The sequence below is a fragment of the Lissotriton vulgaris genome, chromosome 4_1 (assembly GCF_964263255.1).
Source record: "Lissotriton vulgaris chromosome 4_1, aLisVul1.2, whole genome shotgun sequence".
NCBI classification, from domain to species: Eukaryota; Metazoa; Chordata; class Amphibia; order Caudata; family Salamandridae; genus Lissotriton; species Lissotriton vulgaris.
This window is the reverse complement of record NC_141691.1, coordinates 221,677,548-221,704,198: the sequence shown is the minus strand read 5'-3', so window position 1 is coordinate 221,704,198 and position 26,651 is coordinate 221,677,548. Positions and strand designations below refer to the sequence as shown.

At 44.1% G+C, this 26,651-nt stretch overlaps 1 protein-coding gene across 1 annotated transcript in view; it reads left to right on the top strand.

Moving 5' to 3' along the window:
* Positions 1 to 2,587: 2,587 nt before the first annotated feature.
* ATP1B4 (ATPase Na+/K+ transporting family member beta 4) overlaps positions 2,588 to 26,651 on the top strand; it is a 217,156-nt gene continuing 193,092 nt past the window's right edge. The window contains exons 1-2 of the mRNA XM_086918519.1: positions 2,588 to 2,846; positions 4,390 to 4,454. Coding sequence (XP_086774645.1) covers positions 4,392 to 4,454 — 63 coding nt within the window. The 5' untranslated portion in view covers positions 2,588 to 2,846; positions 4,390 to 4,391. The remainder of the gene's footprint in view (positions 2,847 to 4,389; positions 4,455 to 26,651) is intronic.

The following is a 26,651-nucleotide window of genomic DNA, read 5'->3' as shown; positions in this document are numbered from 1 at the left end:
TGGTCTTGGAACCGTTGGCGGAATGGATAAGATGGGAGCCTACTATCAGGGGCCTCCGTTGGACTGATCATTGGGAAGATAGAATATCCCTATATGCAGACGATATCCTACTATATCTCACCTCTCCCAAACGCTCAATTAACACTCTCCTGGATGTAAGCACAGCATACGGCCGAGCATCTGGCTATTCGATCAACTGGTCTAAATCCACCATGTACATACTGCGTGGCCCACCACCACGTTTACCGGACACCTGCCCATTACGGACTGCAGACAGTGGGTTTAAGTATCTAGGGATATACATTACAACTAGCCCGGTTGACTTCTGTGCACATAACCTACAACCCCCCCTTGGTCGTCTTAAGCGTGACATACGGCATTGGGAATCGCTGCCGCTGACCCTGCTGGGAAATGATGGCCTTACCCCACTTTCTCTACATTTTAGAAAATTCACCCTACCCCGTACCAGCCGCATATTTCAAAACCATTGCAGCACAGGTCTCGGTGTTTCTGTGGGGTCCTAAGCCCGCATGTATAGCGCAGGCCAAACTAACACGAAGCTGGTATGACGGGGGCATAGCGCTACCAGACATCAACCTTTACTATTGGGCATCACAGTTGAAGGTTATTAACCAGTGGCTCCATCTCTCGCAGACCGAGCCGGCTCTGAAGGCAGACAGGGCACAGCTGGGGTTCTCTGGTATGCTTGCCCCCCTTTACGATAAATCCCTGGTCGCTACAAAGTTTGGCCCACTACGACACATGCTCACTATATGGTACGCGGCACTGACCAGGTTGAAATGGCAGGGTGTGTTAACGCAGTTGACTCCGTTGTGGGACACAAAGAAGCTTGGGAAACTCAGGCACTCCAAGGTTTTTGACCGCTGGGATGACAGGCATCTCAACCATTGGGGATCTATGGCAAAAGGGACATGGGTTTCCCTTTGAGACACTGCGACAACAATATGATCTGGCACCGTCAGAACATTTCCGATATATGCAGATATGCCATGCATTAACAACAGCGCTACCACCCGAACAGGACATCCCAGAAGCATCCCCGCTCGAGGACAGAATACTCACCGACAATATGCCATCAAAGGCGACATCACTGACATACCGTAAGCTAATAAATAATTTACCTGACCCACTCACGGCCTTGCGGGAGAAATGGTCACATGAATGTGGAGACATTGATGACTCGGAGTGGCAAGAGGCAATTGCGTCTCCGAAAGAAGTGGGCATCTCCTCACGTCTCCGCTTGGTGCAGCTACATATATTACACAGATCTTACTACACTAGAGACACACTGCATAAGATGAAACGGATTGCACACCCATACTGCCTGCGGGGATGCGGTGAAGTAGGGACCTTCTATCACACAATATGGGACTGCCCAAGAATTGCACACTACTGGGTTCAGGTGATGCGCACCATGTCTCAATCAGAGGAACTTTCCGTACTGCCTGACCCCAGGCGTTGCCTTTTAAATATATGGGAACCCAATGACCTCACACGCTCTGGGCAGGGCTGGATGACACTTGGCATGATGATGGCAAAGAGGAATATAGCGCAGAAATGGGGCGGACAGAGTCACCTACACTAACGGCTTGGAAGCACGATATGGACGCTGCGATGATTTCAGAACGGGCAGTGTTCTGCAATAGAGGGTGCCCCAAAAAATAAAGTAGGATTTGGGGGGCATGGAATAAGTATAGAGGGAACATTTGTGAGCCACCCTCAGATAATGACAGTTCCAGCTCTGATACGGAGTGATACCGCGAAGATCATGTACTTGATGACTGCCCATGTTATGATCGATGGAATGAGATGTGCTTGTACTTGTGAAATAATCATAATGGTTTCTGTTGACGAACTACTGTGCTTGAATTGCTTTGTAATTTTGCTGAATAACGTATCGCACTGTTTTAAAAAATGCAAATAAAAATATTTTTTTTTTTAAAAAGTCAAAATGGCCTGAAGTGTGTCACTGCATATGCACAACCATGTAACCATGTAAGCACACAGTGGATAGATAGACAGATAGATAGAGATAGATAGATAGAGATAGATACATTTTTTTAAAATGTGTTAGGCACGACCGCCGAAAAAGTACTGGCAACGCAAATACCTCGTCCCTCACCTTTAAAAGGCCAGACCTATTAGCTTTGCCATGCTTGTTTTTTTCTCTTTCTAAGTGTTTCTTTAGCATGAAATCATGTGACAATTAAAGTCCATAAATTGTGGCTGCTGAACCGTATTCTTATTAAAGGCAAACATGTAAAAGGAGCAGTTCCTGCTTTTTGCCATCTGGTTATCACTGCCACTTTGATATGTAAAGTGTGTTTTGTGCAGGCAGCCTGGCCTCACACCTGACTCACAGCCCCCACATCAAAGTCGGAGCATGTGAAAGGGACCAGACATTTCCTCTTTGTGCTGATAGTTCCAGTCCCCTCTGATCCTTGTTGTTAAGTATCTCTGGAAACTTGCCATGGCCAACTCACACAAGCAGACCTGGCTTGGTCCTAAGAGATAAATATAGCCCAATTGCTTAGAGGATTGTGCCAACTTCCAGTAAGGGACCATAGTGACTGACAAGCACATATTGAACCAAGACCACTTCAGGCTGTGGGACTGGTGCCCTGCTCGGAGCGCCCTAAGCAAAGGGAGGAATTTGATTTAGGTTCGAGTAAACCTTTTCCATTCAAGTCGATCAGTTCGTTCTCAAGAGCCACCCTACACCTGCCAGTGCAATCTCCCACGTCATATAGTGACGGTGTTGTGTTCTGACCACCTGAGGTTCATCTCTACTCTGCCACAGCTGCAGCAACTCTGAAAAGCGCCAGGTATTGTGAAGTGTTGCATTTCTATGTTTGTGAGCTGGACGTGACTTTAGCAATGCTTTTTGTGCGTCGAAACGGAAATTGCAAATGTTGTGCACTGCTGTCCACTGTTCTGCAATGCTGCACACGTTACTCTAGGAGTTGTTGATCCTGTGTTGCAACATAGATTTAAGCCTTTTAGCTGTATCTAATATGAAAAATAAGACGCCCTTTATCAGATCAGCAAGCGAATTATGGATTCCTGGCACATATATGTATTTTTTGTTTTGGAATGACCTGTGGCACTAAATCACAAAAGCATCAAAGTGTCAGAAAATAGACAGCCATTAATAAGGGTGGGTGTTGATCTACGTAAACTTGCTGGCCAAAAGCTAGGGAGTCGGCGTTTTCTTTGTAGACAGAACATAAACATTGTTTTTGCTGTGGGAAAATAACACGATCAAAATATAGAAAATATCTGCAGTGCTTAATTTGAGGTGGTGGGTGCAAGTGGAGTCCACTGAATCTTTTATAGAGAACATCACTTACTTTTCCTCAATAAACTTTGATCCAGAGCAAGAGAGAGAACAACACAAAGGAGGGAATGAAGAAGGAAGAGAAACACAAATACAGAGACAAAACAGCACCAAAGGGATTAAGAAGAGATGATAAAGAGCCTGCAGGAGTGAGATATTGAGGCAGGAAGGATCTGATGGCGGATTAATGAAGCATGACTTGTAACCAAGACTTGGCTGCCTTGCAGCAGCACCCCACCTCAGCGCCTGGATACCCTCAGGGGTGATAAGCAGCGCTGTACAAATCCTGTTTGTTTGATTGGTTAATTAGCACCTCAGCCTTCGATGGAACCGGCCATGGACTTCTGAGCAAAACGTTGGACTCCAGCACTTATGTGCTGACAAATTAAGCTCTGGCTAAATTTGATATCTGTGAATAATAGGGCCACTTGAGCAGCTCTGGTAATCCAGCCCTAGAGGCTGTATTCTTTAGGTTCAAGCGTCGATTATTCCACACTATATAGGATTTAGTTGGTCTTTATGACACTTATAATCCCAATATATATTCAGATATTGCCTGATATTTACCATGGAGAGAGCCTTCAACACCAATGTTGGAGATGACTGTGGGACGCAATAGCGAGGGAATGACTTTTTGATTTAGAGTCGATGGTTTACAAAAAACCCTCCGATTTGTGGAGGAACTGCTAGATCCACTGGTGCACATTCCTGTGCCATTGGGATAGCATTGTTGAGGACGTATGCTGGCATTATTCTCTGGATTTAAAATGTCTGAGGATTTGGCATTGAAGCCTATCTATAGATGAGGCCCCGGGATCAGCGATGAAGATTGGATAAGAGTTATCTCCGACAGCAAAGGCTACCACAAAAATTAGGAAAAGGTGTCTGCTACATAACCATAATTAAAAGTAAAGTGGGATCTATGCTAGTTTTATTGTTTCTGCAGCTAGGATATGGCTATATTGAAGTTCTAATGCTTTAAAAAAAATCTGTTTCTCTGCTAATTGTCACATTTTTTTGTATCCAAAAAGCCATGGCCATGAACTATGTTGCCTGTGAGAGTGAAGGTTGCCATGGGAACAGCCTGCAAGTGCCGGTGAGTACCAGAGTGTCTCTTCATTTGGACATACATGTTTGTGTTAAGCATTTTGTCCTAGCAGGTTTACTTCCAGAAACCTATTTTTTTTAAATAAAATATCCTATGAGACCACAATTAAGAGTTGTACCAGCCCTCAATGCACATACTTATGCCACCGGATAGCACTCCCTAACCTCTTGATTGAATTCTATGCATAATGTGTGGTTCTCTCCCCACAAACCAGCAGGCTGCAACTGGAAGCCGCCAGACACGATAATACTTGTGGGTAATATCTCTTTGGTCTAGTGAGCATTATGTAATGAATAAAGATTACTACCAAATAGTAGTAGTCCACCCTCCCTTCCACCAGTAATTCCACTCATGTATGTCTCATGGACCGTCAAGCTAATTGGAATAGGGTGTAAACTATGTGTACTGCTTATACCAGAGGTTTGCCTAAATCAACTATGCTACGGTCTTGGATGAGGTGGAATTGTCATGTGTCAAGGTTGTTTTTTTACTTCTACTTATCCTCCAATAAGCAATTACAACTTTACTTCCCTGCAGATGCTTATTAAAAATAATAAATCATAATATTTCTGATTTAAAGGGAATAGTACACATTTTTCTGATGATAGGTGGCAGATTTTGTGAGCTGGCTTCATGGTCTCGCAAACTGATGGAAAGAGGACAATAGATCAATGATAAACTGTAATGACATGTTGTGGAGGTGAGCATAAATTGAGACTTTCAAAATGTTCTGACATGTCAAATGGTGGCTGGTTTGTCTTAAGATATGTTCGCTCCCCACTTTTTTAAGCTTTCTAAAGTCCTTTTTCCTCCACGTGCCTTTCCAGTGCCAGGGAGCTGTGATTTTAGAAAAGTTCATTTTCAACTTAAGTGAAAGGGAGATTGTGGTATATCATAAATTTCATGGCAATGTAATCGATTTTGACTACAAAATGTATGTTTTCTGGAGGAGATCGTGCAGTTAGAAAAATAGGCAATGGGAAGCAATCAATAAGAAGATTCTGAGGTCCATTTTCAATGGTCAATTCCAGGATTGTGAGGATTTTAGTAGATTGGTTTTCTAGATGCGTGGATGCTTTTTGAGAAGAAGCTCTAGAAGTGATCCGACAAATCCGCAATTGGGTTATCTACAAGACACATGGAAATGGAAGTCTCTTTAATGACAGGGACTTTTCCCATGAAAGGGAAGGGAATCATTGTAGTGAGAGACCACTTTCTGATGTGAAGTTCCATGGAGAAGATAAGAATTGGATGCTGTGGTTCAGAGTCAATTGATCCTCAATGAATTATTTCATGAATTTTGTGACATCTCCTGTGGGATGGGGGAAGGGGGGTGATGTGTTAGTGAAAAGTTGTGCGCTGATGTCAGGGTGAACACCCTAAATATTGATTCAGAAATATCGACTGCCCAAAATATCGAATAGAAAATATAGAATGGACAGAATATTGAATGACCAAAATATAGTTGGTTAGAATATCGAAATTAAGGTAAGAAATATCAATTCTATAATATCAAATTTAAAATATCGTTTTACCATAATATCGATTTTTTTTTAGTGTTATGTATGCTAGTATATGTGTTAAAAATGTATATTATATTTGTAATGTATGTTTGATTTTTTAAAATAATGAATGTTATGTTATTTAATTTTTGCGTAATTTAATTCCATGGCGGGTTGTGGGTTTATAGGGGAATAGGGTGGGAAGTAATTCAATTACAGTAAATTAAATATTAGTATTTATAAATTAATAATTCTTTTTAATTCAATTTTGCGTTTTATTTCTGTAGCGGGTTGTGGGTTTATAGGGGAATAGGGTGAGAAGTAATTTAATTGTAATTAATTAAATATGTATTTGTATTTATTGATAATTAATCAATTGTTAATTAATTATTAATTGGTAATTATTTTGTATTAATTGGTAATTACGTTTTAATTAATTGATAACTATGTTAATTGTTTTAATTTATTATTTGGAGTTGGTTGTGGGTTATAGGGGAATAGGGTGGGTAGTAAGTTAATTGTAATTAAGTAAATATGTATTTATATTTATATGTATTAATAATTAATTATTTGTTAATTAATTATTAATTGGTAATTGATTTTTATTAATTGGTAAAATTTTTATTTTATTACATTTTTGGTATTGAAAATGTATAGTTTTTTAATGAAGTATTAATAGGTAATTAATTTTTAATGAATACCATTTATTGTTATTTATAATTAATTAATTATCAAATATTTTGTAATTGGTAATTAATTTTAATTAATGTTAAATTGGTATTGATAATAAATGTATTCTTATTTAAATATTAAATCATTACTTTCCCTACTGTTGCACTCTCTGGAGTGGGAATAGTCATTTTTACCCTCCCGCTATCCAACGCTTTCCCTATTGTTGCACTCTCTGGAGTGGGAATAGTAATTTTTACCCTCCCGCTATCAAAAGCTTTCTCTACTGTTGCACTCTCTGGAGTGGGAATAGTAATTTTTACCCTTCCGCTATCCAACGCTTTCCCTACTGTTGCACTCTCCGGAGTGGGAATAGTAATTTTTACCCTCCCGCTATCCAACGATTCCAACTGTAACACTCTCTGGAGTGGGAATAGCAATTTTACTCTTCCGCTATCCAACGCTTTCCCCACTGTTGCCCTCTCTAGAGTGGGAATAGTAATTTTGACCCTCCCGCTATCCAATGCTTTCCCTATTGTTGCACTCTCTGGAGTGGGAATAGTAATTTTACCCTCCCGCTATCCAACGCTGTCCCTACTGTTGCGCTCTCTGGAGTAGGAATACTAATTTTTATTCTCAAGCTATCCAGCACTTTCCCTACTGTTGCACTCTCTGGAGTGGGAATAGTAATTTTTATGCGTGTAACAAGAGGGAGAGAGAGGACTAGTTAGCTAGTCCGAGTCTCCGAGGGTTTATATGTGATTAAACAAAGAGGACTAGCTTAAGTTGACCAAAGTGTTACAGTACTCAAATTAGTTCTGTCACGGGCACCTTGTTGGTGTATTCATGAAGCCCTCACCCACCAACCTAGTTGGTGGCATGCTTCATCATCGGGCCCACCCAGTGACACCTAGTATGTCCCGGGTGTGCTACGACGCCTGATTACAGCGGAGCTGGTATATTGCTGAGAGTGCAGTGAAGTTGGGTGAGTTGTGATTTAAAACGGCTTGGTGGTGGTCCCAGTACCCGAGGGTAAATTAAATTTTAATAACTGGGCCGTCACCAGCGGTTAAAAGTAAGGCTACAGGACGCGTGAGGGTGGCGAGTTACTGCCCCCTGCATCCTTCAGATGGTCAACATGTTTCAGCCAGTGCCTTAGAGTATTCTGGCTTTCCTCAGGACCGTTTTTTAAAAGGTGTGATGTGATAAAACAGACTTAGTGTGGTGGTACAGACTATGTGATACACTCACTAAGGCGTTTTTCTATATGTGAAAGGGGGATTCCCTTCTCATGCATACCTGTACAAACAAACATTAAGAACAAGGACAAAACATTTACAGAGAGAGTCAGTAGTCAATTTAGACATATGGTCAACAATGCTTAGGTTGTCGGATCTATAGTGCAAGGTGAGAGGACTATAGTCGGCTAGGTGTGATGTACTGGTGGTGCCATCAGAGTGAAAATACGCAACTAATTAGGAGCGTGGTGTGGCTAAAACACGGAAATCACACTGAAAGGAGTTGACTTAGTGTGGCAGAGCGCAAGAAAATTGTTCTTACGCTTTGGGTTATTAGCCAAGGCTTCCTGGAGGGAAGCGGTAAGGGGATGACCCTATGGGAGAAAAAGAGATAGGCTGTAGGGGTTAAGGACCTGTGAGGAAAGAAGCGCTTACCCAGTTTGTTGTTTGGAGGCTTGTCAGGTTTGTCATACTCACAGTCTTTCTGGTCAGTGCCTGCCTTGTACCTGTTGTCCCGCCGTCGTCCTCCGGTAGAATGAGCCTGTCGGCGTGTGGGCTTTTTATACTATGGTTAACGAGGTAATGATGAGCACCTGTGGGAATAGTAAGGGTGGAAAGACTATCCCTTTGTGTTGTTGCTGCTCATGCTCGTGGTTTGCACACTAGTCTCTCGTGCATGCTCAGTATATCAGCGCGATTGTTATGTTGTTGCTCATGCTCATAATTTGCACACTAGTTTCTCGCACATGCTCAGTATGAATGCGTGATTAAAATGCAGGTGATTTGTACTCTAGTCTTTTGCATATGCTCAGTTTGATAGTGCGATTGCATTGAGGTACATGTAGCAACAAAAATGTGCCGCCGTTGGTACGGGGAAAAGGGGCAACACCCGTGTTAGGTGTGGCATGGTCTTATCTGCGCTATTTGATGGCTTGCCTTGTCTATCGTGTTTGTCCTTCCTCTTAAGCCTAGCCTCTTTACTTGTTCCTTCCACTGCTCACATTTAAACAACTATTATTTACTTTTTGCTTAAGCACTCCACACGTATCTGTTTTTTCTCCAGTCCGTGTTGTTCTCTCTCGTCCGTGTGGTTCTCTTGCGCTCCTTTCTCATCCATTTGCTTCTCTTCCCCAACTCCATGCTCTGTGTTGCTTCTGTGGTGTTCTTTCTCTCTGTGCTCCCCCTTGCCCTAAATGTGGTATGTCCCCCTTTCTTCTCCCACCTGCTCCTCAGTTACACTACGTTCCTCCTCCTAACACCTGCGTTTTTTGGGGGGGACTTATGAGCTGAAATATATTTACAGTTTTATTTCCTATTCGATGTGGAGTCTATCATCGGGAGTCAGTAAATGAAAGCATAGGATGCCCACATGTTCTGGCGGTTCGCGTGCATTCTCACACGTGCGCGTAAGGCATTGTACCTTTTTTTATTTCTTTGTTTTGATGATGCTGCCCACCGACACAACATCGTCCAGCACCACCAAAAGTGATTGGCAAATGTACTAGGTCCCAAAGGAGAGACCTATTGGATTTGCCAATACTTGGTATATACTGTTCATCAAACATCACCAGGCGCAGCCAGATAACACCACGCACCAGCTAATCTTACATTTTCTTTGCCAGGTATTATCAAGACACTACTATTACCATACCATACGAAAATATGATGAAGGAATATGAGAATGGACCCATACAGAAATTAAAACAAATGGTTTTATTACATATGTATATATCTGTATTCAACTATATCTATATATATATATACATATATATACATATATATGTGCTCACAGGGTTTCGTCTTTATTGCCTTTCCCCCTGTGGCCAAATATCTTTAATGTGTCCCTCCCTCCTCCTTCCAGTTCTCCTTTTCAATCTGTTTCCTACTCCTTCTCTATCCTGTCCCCCCCATAGCTACTATATTATGGTATAGACATGATACACACATCCCGCATAATGTAACGTTGTGTTCCTTTATCCCATTTCTGCGATACACTTTCTCCCTTTTTCTGTCTCTTGTGCTCCTCACTTGTCCACTTCTTCACTCTTCTAATCTCCACGAGTATTATTTTTCTCAGGTTAGAGGCAGTGTTGAAGGAGCTGTCAACACATACAAGCCAACCTGTAGGGATTATTATATGGAGCAGTGGGATGTATTGTGAATGGCCTTCACGCAAACTGATGCTTTCCAATTGAAAGGCTGGTTTTGGTTGGCCACCTTAGTATTGATTCTGGCATCAACATTATCATTTGGGCTTTTGAATAATGTAAAACTAACCAAAAGCGTATCTGATAGCTCTACATACACTGAGACACAGAGGAATCAAAAATAGGTATTTTTCCTCCTAATCAAGAGAAGAAAGCTATTTTGAGGTGGAGAGGTCAACCCGTTGAGAACTTGTGACCCAGACTTTTCTCTTGATACCTTGAAGAGTAATTTTCAACCTGAAGCTTGTGTTCTATTTTGCATATAAAGTTTGACTCAGAACTGGAGGTATTTTGGAACCTAGGGGCATATTATCAAGAACAGCGTTAAAATTATCACCGCTTTAGCGGCAGGAAACTGCCGCTAAAGCGGCAATAATGGGCTTGATAATATGCCCTTGTGAATTCCCATAGAAGCCAATGTTCTGGTGTGAACCTGGGCTTCAATTGGAATTCATAAGGGCATATTATCAAGCGCATTATCGCTCCTTTAGCGGCAATTTCCTGCCGCTAAGGCGGCAATCATTTTACCGCCGTTCTTGATAATATGCCCCCTCGTCTTAAATTGTTCTAAACATCAATGGTAAGACTTTTCATTGAACCTTGCCTTCCTTAGAAGCAACTACAGGGCCAATACAGGCTTCTACATAAAATTTGTTATAAGTTCTCTCGTAGGTAAATTAGACATTCCATTGTGTACCACCTAGGGCCGAATTATGCATTGTGATTGTTTGCGCCCGGCGCACCTTTTAAAAGGTGTACAGGCGCAAGCAATCGTAATGCGCTTTATTATGTTGAATGCGCTGTCCCCAGGGCAGCCGCGAACTCGCGCTGTCCCCGAGGCAGCGCATTCATGTGAAAACACAGAGCGGCTGCTCCATGTTTTCACAGTGCAGGCAGCACCCGGCCGGCTCTTTCAAAGGGGATTAGAGATCCCCTTGCAGTTGGGTGCAGTCAGTGAGTGACTGCGCCCGCCTGCAAGGGGATGTCTGGGTGATCCATAGGATCCCCTTTACCCCCTGCAGAGGGCTGCTTTCAGGGGGCGTACTGACAGTGCGCCACCTTTTAAATGGTGCACCTTCAATGCGCCTTCTAAGGGCTTCTTTGACTCTGCTCCCACTTCTGTAATATGGCGCGGGCAGAGAGTCAAAGGAATGCCCTCATTTGCATAGGCCACACCCCCATTCAAATGAGGGAACACCCTCTGTTGATAGCGCTGACGCTTTAAGTGCGCCAGCGCTATCGTTGTTATAGAAGGTGTTGCACAAGCGTCTGCGCCCCTTTCTATAATACCAAAGTGTCCCGGGGTGCGAAATGCCCATTGCACCCCCGGGGCACTTATTGTAATACGGCCCCATATATTGTAGAATGTTTCGTATTTGATATTCAACCAGGGACACATTTCTAATGTTGATGGGGACTGTAACTGCTTTTGCAATAGTAGCTTTATGAAACTCTGACACTGACAGATAACTAAGGGGGTCATTAGGATGGCGGGCGGACTTTGCCCGCCCGCCATCCTCGTGGTAATAGGGACCACCCGCCATAAGGGCGGGGGTCCCGTGGGGAGTATTAGGATGTGCCCGCCACAGTGGCGGGCACATCCTGCATGTTAAGCATTGTGGCGGGCGGTGCTCTGAGCACCGCCCACCACAATGCTTAAAAAGCACTTTTGCATTTGCATAATCAAAGCGGCAGGCACCGCGCGGTTTATGCAAATGTGTGGCCGTGTGCACCCCCCTACTCTCCTTCACTCTGGGGGCCCGCAGGGGGCCCCCAGAGTGAAGTCCGCATGCCTTTCCGTGGCGGCCGCCACGGAAAGGCATTGAAGAATGCCTATCATATTATGGCTGGCGGTGTCTGATAGACACCGCCATCATATTATTCCTTTTCCACCCCGGCCGCATGGCGACCGGGGCGGAAAAGCGGCGGACGGTCTTTCCGTCCGCCGAGGTCCCCCCCGCCATAGTAATATGGCGGGGGGGAAATCAAGAGTGAATGTCGGGCGGATTGCCCCCGCCAGGCTGGCGGTGGCCACCGCCAGCCTGGCGGGGGCAATCTGCCCGACATCATAATAGGCCCCTAAGTCTCAACAATGTGACATAGTGATGGAGGCCACAAATGAAGCCATGTGCTTATTCGTAGATATATCGAAGTGAAAAAGGACTCTGAGAGCAAGAATTACCAGTATCTCACACAGCGCAGTGCAGCAGCCGCATGAGAAGGAGAGAGCAGGAAAGCGCTATATTTACAGAAATACAGCACTCTCCTCCCCTTTCCCTAGTGCCGGTGCTGAAATCAGCTGCTGTTCGCCACGGACACATCTTTTCACCATGGTTCAAGGGTGTCTGTGTTAGTCTAGTATAGGTTTTGTACTAGAGGGTTACCCTTGCAGCACAAAATACTATACTTAGACTGACTTTGAAACTTTTCCCACTATGGATGTGTGATGTACATTGCAGAACACATGCAAAGACAGAAAATAAAGGAGGAAAAAAGCCTTATTGCTTCATGGCACCTGGTTCTAGTGCGTGCTATTTTCTGACGCTAAACCTTGTCTAGCTTTTTTAGTAAATTGGGTTTAGTGTTAGAAACCTTGGTGGTTGCATGGGAACACCCTTGCACCACCTAAGATATGCCCCCTTGGTGCTAGATAATGCAAATCAGCACTATGCGCTGCTTTGCGTTACTTTTACATTATTTTACCCCGATTTGTGCCACTTATGTGACGCAAACACTGCATATAATCTTTATAAATCTGCCCCTGAAAGAATTAACCTTCTTTGCCAGTGTGATGTTGTGTTGCCACCCTAGAGGTTTTGGAATTAAGCCTTGACTTTGCTTGCTGTGGATTTGGGAGCAAAGGTAATTTTGGCTCACTGTTGTTGCGACAATTGTAACAACAGTGAGCCAAAATTACCTTTTACATTCAACATTATAGAGCGCATTGTGATTGTTTGCGCCTGTGCACCTTTTAAAAGGTGCGCCGGGCGCAAACAATCACAATGCATAATTCGGCCCTAGGTGGTACACAATGGAAAGTCTAACTGAAAAAGCAGTTTACCTTCCTCCGTGCCAGAATTTCCTGTAACACATACTTACTGTATTCTGATGAGTTCTTGCTTCAGACAGTTCTAACCCCACTTGAGTGGTACTGAGAAACTGTAGTAAGTAGCCTTTCAGGCATTTAATAACCGTTGTACTAAAATATTGAACAGGGTTAGAGGTATACACAAACCCGGGGCGGTGGGGAAGCTCACAGGTTACTAGGGCGTGAGGAGAAAATTACTAATCCTGTACGGTCTACGACTGTATACGGAACTAAATGAACTGCTTGTTAGTTAATATACCTCCCAGCTCTGTGTCCTTACATAGAAAAGAGAGTGATGAAGGGTGTCAAACACGGCTGAAAGATCAGGTGATCAAGAAAGGTGTATCTCTTTCGTCCATCATATCATAGATTGATGATTAGATAGCTATGGGTATGATTATGACTTTTGGTGGTGCGGTGGCGGGTGGCCTGCCACTGCCACACCCGCCCTGCCAAGTCGCTGCCACGCGCCCGCTAGATTGCAAGAAATTGTGATGGTCTAGCAGGCAGGCGGCGTGGCAGTTCCATCAGCAGTGCCTCTTTCAAAGCAATGGGAACCCCGCACAGGCTCCGCATGGCATGGACTGTCAAGTCCATGCTGTGCAGGAACCTGGGCTCATGCACACAGGGGAACATGTTGTGCCCCCCCCCTGCATGCACCCCCAGGCTGAGGGGGCACAGGGGGCCCTGCAGGACCCCCTCTCATGGAGTAAAGACCTCCATAAAAAAACACTAGTGGTCCTGAAACTTGTAATATGCATGGCGGTGCCGCAGCAGTACCACCTGCATCTTACAATGGCCCTGACCGTCGTGCCACCACCAGGGAATGGTCTTTCCCTGGCAGACTCAGTGCAGTTCACTGCCGGTGCAGCCGTAGCTCGACTGCCACTGCCGTGCCACCACGAGTCTGCCGGTCCTTGGACTGCCAGACTCGTAGTTATGCCCAAATTGTGCTATGTCTGTCCCCTTGTTAACAATCACCAAAGTGCTGGCTACTCGAAAGGTCTGTAATTATATAATGACATCTTTTTCCAGTTTATTATTCAAAAATAAACCGCCATGGCCTTATTGTTAATATGTTGCTTTTCGCCAAGTGAAAGTATCTATCTAATGACCCATTCATGAATCTTCACCACCTGGTTGTTCAGTGCAGAACAACAGCAATAAGATCAGGTGAGAACCTGCAACCAGGTAGTGCGCCTGCCATCGTCTAAAGGAAATCTTTGTTCTACCCCAAAAAAAGAGAAGGTTCACTCTTAACAGGAAGACAACTCTCAGTTCAATCTTGTGTTTATTTAGATGATCAGGAGGTACTTCATCACACCTTGAGAGAACCCCATCACAAACTTAAGACAGACATCAGACAGACTTAAGACAGACTTAAGATAAACTTAAGACAGACTTAACACAGACTTAACACAGACTTAACACAGACTTAACACAGACTTAAGACAAACTCCTAACTTAAGTCGGTCTTAAGTCTGTCTTAAATCTGTCTTAAGTTTGTCTTAAGTCAAACTTAAGACAAAATCCTAACTTTACTACTACTAAATGCCTTCTGTGAATACCAAAAGTAGTAAGTTTAGGATTTTGCCTTAAGTTAGTTCTGTGAATCGGGCCCGTCGAGAACCCAGGCGCCTTGTTCACTTCTGAAGCTGCCGGGTTAGTCAGATAATGTGGCGCCTACTGTTTGTTGCTGCAGCATTCCACTTTGATCAAAAATGTTGGCAGGTGGATTTCTTATTAACATGAAGCTAATTTAGCCTTCCTTCTGCATGCTTCAGGGGGATGGGTCACTTAAACAAAAATAATAATATAAAGCTTGCGCAATTCTAAAAACCTTGCAGTTCTTGCAACCCTTTATTTTAACACCAACTCATAGCGTAATCCACCCCTTCTTTAATTGCTGTTTTCCATTAAAATGGTCACAGTTTTTTTAATAAAAGGCGTGCACTTCCTTGAGAGTCACACACAGGCTAATCTAACAAAATGATCTTTTTAAGAATGGTAACGAAGGGTATATATGTTCTACCTAAGGCAAGACACTTCTGCTTTTAACATTTTGTTTTACTGGGAAACAGGTTTAAAATATGTAACTGATTATTATGGTATTTAATAATAATATATTATATGTGTTGTATTGCGTTGCGTTATGTAAAGCTCTGAACCAGGGCCAGTTGGAACCGTTACGAAGACCTATCCATTGTCCACCTATGACTCGTCATTTGACAACACAGTTAGAAGCAGAAATGGGGGAGCATGAATGGAAAAAATTACAGAGGACTAGGGAGACCTTTGCTGGTGATAATAATTTAGAACCAGGCTTCCGTTTTTGGAATATGAATGTAAGAACATCTTGAACCCAGTAGAGCCCAAGGCACCTCGAAGACACAATCCAAAAGAACATGATGTTATTTGGTATCAGATTCCACTGGCAGGCGTTGGACTAATATAGTCTTAGAGACCGCCGTAGCGGGCTCTACTGGCCATTAAAGGCGGGCCTTTAATGGCCTATAGAGCCCGCTACGAAGGATATTAGAACATTCCGCCCCTAGAGGGCAGAATGTTCTCATTTGTAAAACAAAGACTTCACAGAGGAGCTGAAATGCCCTTGGGCTCAGAGAGGCCTTTGTTCATAGCTGTTGCTTTGAACAAACATTAGAATGTTTTATTGGTGCAATGCAATGGCCTCCTCCTCAGATTCCCTCACTGCCACCCAGAAAAAGTGCCCCTCATTTCTCCATAGCCCCTCTCTGACATACATTTCATTTGTTTTAAAGTGCTGGTAAAGGCTGGCTTTACTAATACACTCCCCTATCAACATAAATTGCACATCTGTTCTTTGCAGCAGGCATATTAACCCTCTCTGCTACTTTATGGCGAGTCAAAGCTTCCTCTAGACAATACTCCAGTCTCTCTCTCTAGCAGAAACCTTAATCCCAAGAGTTATCATGACGTTGTTATTGTTGCCTGAAAGTTGGAGGCACAAGGATCTCTGCAGCAGGTGCTTCTAAATCTTAAGTTACTCCTAAACACAGCGCCCCCCTGAGGTCGGTGCACTCCTGCCCCCTCCGGGTCAGCGTCCAGTGCAGGGGCACGGGTCGCACCGCCCTACACCCGCACCTGTGTAAGGGGGTCGAGGTTTGAACTGTGATGTGATCATACGTCAGTTGTGTTCATGTTTTGTTAGCTGTGATTGTGGCGTGTGTCAGTGGTGTCAAACATGGATGTGAATATAGGGTTAGGGAGTTGAGTGGGTGTAAGTATGGATGTGGGTAGAGGTGTGTGGGTCACAAAGTAGAAACATTGTGGCTGCGAGGGGGAATTCTGGGAGAGATGGTTGAGCTCAGTAGTTGCAGCAGCAAAGGTTTGCGTGTGGACAACATCCCCAAAGGGATCTTTTCTGAATCGTGTGGCTCCTGTGCCCCCCTCCCCCATCCTGACATATGTCAAAGATGATTGTAAGGGTTACCTCAGTTCTATGAAGATAACCTTAGCTGACGTGCTTTAAAAATATCACACAGGCATCTCACCTTCTGAGTGCGCTGTTTTGATCTGTGCTAGTTCACCTCTGAACCTGTTGAATCCCTGGGCTCAGGTTCCTCTTTTGGCAAGCTTGCTAGAACCAGACAAGTCCCAGATGCATCCTTGATTAGGAAACAGCCACAGCAGGAAGTAAATATGCGAAAAATGAGACTGTGGAACGTTTTTCATGTGTATGCAGTTTCCCTAAACAAACTCGAAAGCAGATCCTATCACATTTCAGAATGTCAAAATATCATAAATGTCTTGGCTATTTTAATACATGATTTATTAATAGCACATTGCAGAATGATTTATGCGTTATACAAGCACATTTCATACTTGGGTTAAAAATAGGCACATGTCCTAAGTTTTATAGGTCAAGCATGAAACATAGTTGTGGTAAGTTAATGTATGCTACACATTTGAAAAAGCATGCTGGCTAAATCACGTGCCAACTAAGTGTATGTGTGGTTGGTATGGATGCATGCACATCTATTTGTACATGTCAATCACAAAAGGGCCAAAACAGTTCTCTTTACCCAGTCCTGTATCTGTAACAGTTAACAACAATAGGGATTCTAGAATGTTGGTTTGTCTGATGACGTCAGTGAGGGTTTTAAAATCTATTGTGACATCAGTCAATGGATGGTCATATGAGGGAAGAAACGCGGTGCAGCACATAATGGCGGGTAGGGGAAGGTGTAATTACAACTAATTAATTCAGTGGAAAGGCTGACAGAGGTTCTAATTGAGTTTATCCTTTGAGACACCTCATCCACAGGAGGCAACCCTCAGTTTGTTTTAAATGTACATAACATGGATATATAGCAACCTGGTTGATCCAGAATACCATAGAGTTATCAACACGTTACAATGAGAGAAAGAGGTCATTAGGCGAAAATCTCCCACACCTTCCCATTTAAATCAGTGAATCAAATACACTATGTATAATAATACAGGCAGGACACACCAAGCAATACTAAGAAAACAATAATACAAAAGATACTTGCATCATGATGATTTTATTATGAAAGAATACAATCTTGGAAACACGATGGAGTCTGAGAAACCCTCCTCTGGACCACCCCACCAGGCCCATAGACATACTGTTTCTTATCTCCTCCATCAGTGTTGACAGGCATGTTTGACTCAGAACGCAGACTACTGTATGGCGTTGCCTACATCCCAGTCCTTTTTTTCCACAGTTACGCTTCCCAAATTCTATACTCTTCATCTTCAAGTGTCACTGCATTTCGGACGGTTTTCACCACTTTCATGGGTTTAGTGAATTTTTACTACTCCTCTCGGTGTCTTCATCTTAACTTATTCCCCATTTTTCACATCCAGAGTACTTGTCCTATTCCTCTCATGATAATGTTCTTTCCTTTTCTCTTGATATGCCCACTCTTTCATCCTCCAGTCACTGTCAACTGTCACATCCACACAATCTTTATTTCCCTTTATCCATCCTAGAACAAACATAGTACATACATGGCAACATTTCAAATCAATAAAGTAGGAGATTAAAAAAAATAAAATCGGGGAACTTATTTCCCCCGTTTACTTCTATTAAAGCAGAGGCAAGTTTACAGAGAGACAGCTAAAATAAAGCCATTTTTGGCTTAGAAATTGGAGTGTCTCCCACTGTAATCAACTCTTTTGGCAGGCGTATTAGTATTCAACCTCTTCTTTCTAAACAGCTCATACTGATGCATGACAGCCTGTAAGCTATCAGTCGTTTTCTTAAATCTTTTTAAAATAAACCATTAGCTCTTGCCAGTTGTTTACTCTCTTTGAATGTTTTATTAAATCTCTCTACAACTCTGTTGTGTTCAGGGTGATACAAGGCACAATTCTAGTGCACTATGCCTTTTAACTTTAAAACTTCCATCTGCTTCGAACAGAACGGAACTCTGTTACCAATCAGAACCGAGGTCGGGAATCCTCCTCTAAAAATATCTCCATATGGACTTCGAGACAGCCCCAAACTTATATCACCAACTGCTTTCACCTCTGGTAAATGAGAAATACAGTGAGTGCCTCCCCCCAGGTAATGGTCACAATATCCATTGCAACCTCCTCCCAAGGATCACCTGGAAGACTTCGGCAGACCATGGGAAGTTCCTGGTGTTCAATATCTTTGAATTATTCAACATCCCCTTTAAGCTCTCACAACTCTATCCACCTGTAAATCTATGCCAGGCCATCATAAATCCAGTCTCAATTGTTCCTTGATCTTACTCATGTTTAAGAGCCCATCATCTGACAACTCAAATCATTTTCCATGGTCTCAGCCCGGAAGACTGCACTCACTTATCCAACTTCCTGAATAGAATTCAAACTTGGATGGGAACCAGCCACCTAAAACTAAACCCAGCAAAAACTGCATTTCATCTCATCTCTCCAGAGAAAGCTAACTTGCTGATCCAAGACAGGATGGATCTCCTCCCAGACATTTAAGGTCACCCTTCCATCATTCAGAATGGCACATGTCTGGGATTCACCCTTGACAAATGTCTGAGCCCCCAGAACCATATCTCCTCCATGGCTAAGAGTGCTCATTATAAGTAAACAAAAGGAGAGAGAGTTTTTTGTGGAACCCCTCCTGGTCCCCTAAGAACTAATCCAAACAACAACAAGCATTGCAATAGCCAATAGGTCTTGCCTTTGGGACCTGCTGCATAACTAAATAGTTATAAAGTCCCAAAGGCGAGACCTTTTGGCTATGCCAGTGCTTGCTTTTCTCAGCTTGGCCTGAGCATTACCCGATCCTGAATGTCTGCCATTTTTTGCCCCGATTAACATTAGCCACACCCCTTCACTTGCCAGGTTAGCCCCACCCTGGAAAAATTTCTGCGGACGCCCATGTGAGCACCTACTGAAATAGCCATAAGGGATAGAATGTAATAGGCTTCTGGTAGAGTTCTGGTACACAGAACTATACTTAGAAGATTTAATTCGCCTTCATTAAAGCACCAATAAGTAGAGACACCACTTGTGGGACATGATTATCCCACACTAGAGCTCCCAAGTACACAGGCACTAATGGCAGGGCTTGTTATTCACTAGACCTCACAGCCATTACTGATAGGGCTTGATTGGCCCACAAAAAAAGTACACATCCGCAAAGGAACCACCAATGCAACATATTGGGCACACACTAGAGAGTCCATGTAGATAGCACTAGGTTCTACCTTGGGACAGTGCAGTGACCACAACTAGTTTTTACAGCACTTGATGGATTTACATCAAAGCACACATTACACATATGCATCCCATGAGGAATTTAGCCTCCACAATAGTCGGTCATTTGGGCATTAAACCAAAAAAGACCACAAAATCTGCAGTTTGAAGCCGCAAATCAGCTGTCCATTATCGGCCGACTCTTATATCAGGTTAGGATGCCTGCGGATGGTGGCTAAGAACTTGGTCCTCCATGCAGCTTGTCTCCGCGACCTACCCAGCCCCAATCCTGAAAGCCTGTAGGATATTGGCAGCATACAATCTGAGGGGTTTGATAAGAACTGTGGAGTTCTTGGAGCTACAGCATACCAATCAGCTCATTTGAAGCAGAAAAAAAGCAGATTAACTGATTGTGGAAGCCAGGTTTTATATGAGCTGGGGGTTCTAAGGCAGGCACGTAATGACAAAGAGTTCAGTATAAGAGTTCTACTCTCCCATGCAAGCCTCCATTTCTGGAAGCACAGATATCAGTAGTCAAGTGTAAACTGAGTCGTGGATTAATGAAAATTCTTTACAATTTACCGCTATCCATGCCTTTTAATTCCCACTCTGCACCCCTTGTATGGGATTTACTATTGCACATTTCTTCACACTCATGGTAGAGATATCTACACAATTGTGCAGGCTATATATACATTTGTTCGGAACCAAGACGTTCTGTTTTTCCTACAGGAGACATCTTATCCAGGCAACCACATTATACCTCTAGTGTAGCACCCATGAATAGCTAAACAGGATAATCACAGCTTATGTGGTGCTCAATAATCTCACCATCTAAAGTTAGTTTTAAGGATGGCCCGTCTGCTCCAGCCCATTAGCCTCCTTCTGCGTCTGTGCCCATTGTAGGAAAGGTTCCCAGATGTCGCTGGGCCTGGAGGTGGGTGGCATGAGCAATTTGAGCTCGCAGAATGTGGTCAACTGAGTGTGTCCGTATCTTACGTCTGCTAGCCAGCTCCCCTACATACCGCCACCTGTCTTTTGGCAAATAATAACAGCAGCGCATGCAATGTACGTGTTTTTGGCGAAGTGTCTTTGACATAGCCTAATAAGCCTATTGTGGATGACGGAACTTCGGACCATCCGACAATTTGGTTTACTGAAATAAAAATTGTTGACCAGTACTCGGTAAGCGCCGGACAGCCCCACGCCATATGTCGGAACGTGGCCGGGGAAAAGCCACAGCGCCTGCAGCTCTCATCTCTAAGCCCCATCCTATGCAGGCTAATAGGAGTTCTGTAGAATCAGCCTATAGTCGGGAGAAAGTTTTGCGAGTTGCCCACAACAGAACTCCCATTGCGCTTCAGTTAGTGGGGTGGGCAAGTCATAATTCCAGTATTGCATGGATTTGGGATGAACCAGTGGTGCTGGGTCTTGCATTTGCTTATAAAGTCTTGTAACTAATTTGCGAGGGGACGGGGAGCCTACCAGGTTTTCCAATGCGGGCAGCACTGGGGGGGGGGGGGGGGGGGGGGGGCGACGGGAAATCGCTACTAAGAGCCTTCGGAGTTTATGATACAAAAAATAGCTCAGAGAAGGGCACACTCTGTTTATCTTACGCCGATGGACGGGGCCTGAACTCATTATTGGGAAATAGATCAGCAATTGTATGCAGCTGTCGTTTTTGTGCTAGGGTTTTACTAATTCCGTCCGCGATGCAGGGCAACAGAGGGTTGTGAGCTAATGATAGTGAAGGGGTATATAATATTAGGATTTCTGCCCTTTTACGCAGCTCCTCCCATGCCCATCCCAACATACTTGCCGTATCTATGTCGTCTCTGGGGCGGCCCGCTGGTCGACAGACAGCCACCTGTAAAGGGACAGGTGCGACTGCGTCCCGTTCCACCGCTACGTGGGGCTGGAAGGGCGTTGGGTGCACCCAGAAGTGAAAATATTGGGCCTGAGCACATATAAACGCATGCCCGGTGTGCCCATGCCCCTCTGACGCAGTGGAAGTTTCAGCATATCCCAAGATACCCTGGCCTGTCCACCCGCCCATGCCAAAGTAAACAGATGCGACCTGAGAGTGTTAAAAAAATGTGACATAATAGGAATCGGGATATTTACAAATAAGTACAGAAATTTGGGCAGAACGACCATCTTGGCTACAGCTAGCCTGCAGGTGAGGGACAGCGGCAGTCTTACCCATATCTTGACCTTCTCCTCCAGCCACATAACAGTCCGCCCATAATTTAGATTACAGATTTCCTGTGCATTGCGGCTTATCCATATGCCCAGGCACTTAACTGCTTCCGCCTCCCACTTCAGGGGGTACTCGGAATCAACCCGCGGTGTACTCTCTGTTAGGGGGAATATCACCGATTTCGACCAATTCACGAGACTTCAGCCAGGCCCCCAAACCGAATGAATTCTCGCAAAATTGGATCCATATTATCTTCCGGGTTAACAAGGTACAGAGGTAATCAAAAGAAGAGTGACCAAAAGGATAAGGTATATGAAAGAGGTGGGTGTCGCACGTGAAGTCTGAGGCCAGTTGTAAGTGGTCCGATGGTAAGACCAAATTTCAAGAAAAAATACACTGTTTTTTCAGGAAACCCTCACTCACCCTAGTGGTGACATGCTTCATCATCGGGTCCACCGGGAGAGATCGAATACCTCCCCGGTGTGCTGCGACGCCAGGAGACTGCGGAGCAGGTTTTTGTGTGAAGATGAAGTGTGAAAAAATACTGAGGTTTAAAAATGTCAAAGGTTGTACCAAAAAAACTTTATTCCCTGGTCAACCTGACATATTAAAATAAGATATGTGAAGGGAAACTAGCCAATTACTTTATACTGGTGTTTACCCTGTAAAGAAGGTCAACATGTTTCTGCCCGTTTTTATGTGTTACTTTACTGGGCTTTCATCAGGACCGGTAAGCGAGTGTGCCAATGACAGGAGGGGCGCGCTAAGGCCCGCCCTGCCAATGGTCGTGAAAGTTAAAAATAGCACTATGTGTAAAAATGGTGCAAAAAGAAAGAGAAACAAACTCATAAGTAGTGGGGTTTTACCTCTTTTGCGAGGAACCTAGGAGTTTGTAAAGAAATAGATCCACGCCCCATAGAACACAGGAGGGGGGTGGGAGCGACAATGGCACACCGCCCGCAATGCTCAGCACCCGCTCTGCACCCTCGCTGGATCTCGTGAGATATAACAAGGTACAGAGTCACATCATTGGCATATAAAGAAATAAGGAGGCTTCTGGAACTGAAGCCCATATCCCATGCTGTGTGATGTTGTCTGATGCAGGTGGAATGCGGTTCCATTGTTATTGCAAACAATAGCGGGCAAAGGGGACAGCCCTGCCTTGTTCCTCGTGATATGGGGAAGGGATCAGAAAGTAAGCCATTCACTCTGATCCGGGCACTGGGGGAGGCATAGAGCAACCGTATTCTATTTATAAAAAGCAGACTGAAGCGCATGCGACCCAAAATGGCGAGTAGATAGGGCCACTCTAGTGTGTCGAACGCTTTCGTAGATTCTAAAAATACGACTGTGGCATGGACGTCAGGGTGCAGATAATGAAGGACTGAGAAAATAGTGCTCAAATTATGCAACGTCGATCTCCCAGGGATGAACCTCGATTGGTCAGGTATTGCAACCATGGGCAACAGAGGCTGCAGCCGATTGGCAATTAGTTTCGCTAATATTTTAACATCGACATTTATTAGGAAGAGTGGCCAATAAGAGTCCATCTCCATTTCTGGATTTCCAGGTTTTAACAAAGTGATAATTACAGCTTCCCTCATGGTAGTGGGTAGGATTCCCTCTTCTAATGCTTCCTCATACACCACCAGCAACCGGGGCGCCAATTCCCCCACATACGTTTTGTGAAAAGCTGTGGTTTGGTCATCAGGGCCAGGGGCCTTATTAAGGGGCATGCTCTTTATAACCTGGGTGACATTGTCAACCGTAAACGAGAAGTCCATATATTTCCTGTGAGTGTTGTTTAACCAAGCTAGGGCAGTCAAATCCATGAATGACTGCAAGCCCTCGGGGCAAGTCTTCTGTGTGGCAGTATAGAGATGGGAATAGAAACCAGAGAAAGCAGCTAAAATGTCCTTCTGTCCCCTGATCATAGAGTCTGGTGTGGTGTGTATTTCATGAAATGTATGTCGAGGATCTGGGTGGCTTTATCATACCAGCCAGCGTGGTCTGTCTCCCTCCCCGTATCTCCTTGCCTCGGCATATTTACCCAAAAATTTTACCTCCCGCTGTGCTTCCTCGGAGTAATCCAACAATTTGGACTTCAGTAGGCCAGTGGTTTCCGGGTCGCCAGAGTCGTAACATTTCTCCTCCAGTGTCTTTATACTAGCCTCTATTGAGGCAAGCGTGCCTCTTATTGCCTTTAGCACTCCTGCCTGCCTGGCTATACATTGGCCCCTAATAACAACATTAAAAGCCTCCCAGACTGTAGCTGCGGTATCTACCGAGCCTGTATTTAGGTCGAAGTAGTCATTTATAATAGATCAAATCTCTTCTTTAAAGGCGTCGTCTAGGAGGGCATGTGGTGGAAGGCGCCAGGCAAATGCGCGCCTTGGTAAATGTGGAATCGATAACTTCAAAAGACATGGAGAATGGTCGGATAGGGATCTCAGCATGTGTTCCACCCTTGTGGTCCAAGTGGCAAGATCCCAAGACACAAACTAGTAGTCCAGACGGGACCAGGCATTGTGATGACCAGATATGCATGTACCCTCCCTATGTGAGGGATGTCTAGCACGCCATATATCAAGCAAATCTCCATCAGCCACTATCGCCCTAAGGGCAGCACTAGCTGCTGGATGCAAAGTGTGGCCTGTCCCTTTCCTATCTAGGTCATCATCCATGATGGCATTAAAATCTCCTCCCCATAGTATAGTAGTGCAGCCCGTCACCCTAATCTCGGTCCAGACAGTGTTAAAAAATTCTGGGGAGTCAACGCTACGGCCATAGATAGCCACAATGTCCATAGAGACACCACATAAGAGCCCCTGTACCAGGAGAAACCTACCCTCAGGGTCCCCGTGTATCTATCCCTCCTTCCAGTCCAACCCCCACTTGAGCAGAACAGCGACCCCCCTTGCATAATTGGAATATACTGAGAAATACACATGTCCCCAGCGATTATGGTGGAGACTCTGTGATGGCGTAACTTTAAAGTGAGTCTCCTGCAGTATGCTTATATCAATATTATGGCTGGACAAGTAAGCATGAATCAGTGTTGATTTCCTACAATCATTTAACCCTCGAACATTCCAAGTAAGTTATTGTATTCGCAGACATACATATAGCGCTTACTCACAGCCCCGTGTGTGCAGCCAAAATTCCGGTACGCCAACCGTGCATGACAGCATTTTGTCACCAAATTGTACTTTATACTGGTAGTAAACAATGGAACCACCCCTACTTCCCTCCCACCACTCACTCTAACCCCCTAAACTGTTGTGTTCTTATCTAGGACCCTAATTCGATATTTCCGATTTATGCCCTTGTGAGGTTATAATCAATAATGTCCTGACAACGGCATAAGAATCAGATTCATATTCAGTAATAGCCCATGCAATACAGTACAGCTACTCCCATCGACTCCTAGAAAGCACAACGCGTTCTTTAAACAAACAAAGCCTTCAACAGCCCGGGAAACCCCCCCCTGCTTTTACGTAAAACCCGGCACCTTTCAGGTATAAAATACCAACAGTTGCCTTAAGCAAACACACGGTGGTTTGGAGCAGAGTGGCCATCTACTTGCCCGAGAGCCCAGCTGATTCGAGTGCCCACGGAAGCCGCCCCTCCTGTTTGACGCACTGAGAGAGACGCTGTCTTTTTCTCCAGCCGAGAAAATCCAGCTCCGGTGTTTCCAGCCTACCCTTGTGGGTTGCTGGAATATCGATTCCTGAGGAAAGAGATGCCAGACCTCCCACAGGTACGGAGCTGACTAAACCCTTAGGAGAATTCTTGATGCAGATTCTTGGCAAAACTATCTTAACCACCTTAACTTAACATCGCTACTTCCTTGTCCCCTCCCGAGTATTAGGCTTAGGTCAGGTACACCGGGGTAGGCTTAGTTAGAAGCACTAGTTGAGTATTTTAGTCAATGTATTTGTGTATGTATATATTTTATCCATTTTAAAGTATCATATGGCTAAGAAACCGTATCAAAGCTTTTACAGTATTATTTCATAATACTACTTTTACTGTACGCACTTTACTTTACTCTAAGTATTGCAATTCACTTCTCTAGTATGAGAAAGAAGACTGCTCAATAAATAACACCTTTTTATTGAAAACGCCCGTCTCTATATTTCTCTGCACCCTGGTGAAACTAAGTATGCACTGCTGACTGAGTGAAATATCTGTCTATTGTTTTCACACGACTCTAGAGATATACTCTTATTCTGAGGGAGCAAAGTTGTCATGTTTATGCGGTTGTCGGAAACTAAATCCCTTCTTGTCTGAGCCAGGGAAGCTAATCCCTCTCTATTCATCCAAGAAAGTTTCCAGTGACCTCTGAGCTAGCTGGTGCAAACCTAAATTATGTTTAGCATAGTCAGTAGAGACCTAGATGACCTCAGTCCTACGTCTACACTGCTGTTTATGTTATTCCAATGCGCAGAGCCTATTGGGAAAATTGGAACTACACTACAAAACAGGTTGTAGTATACCGACCCTAAGAAAAAGAAAACACATATGTAGGTATATCGAAACCGGGATATCTCCCATGGGGGCGCAGCAGCAC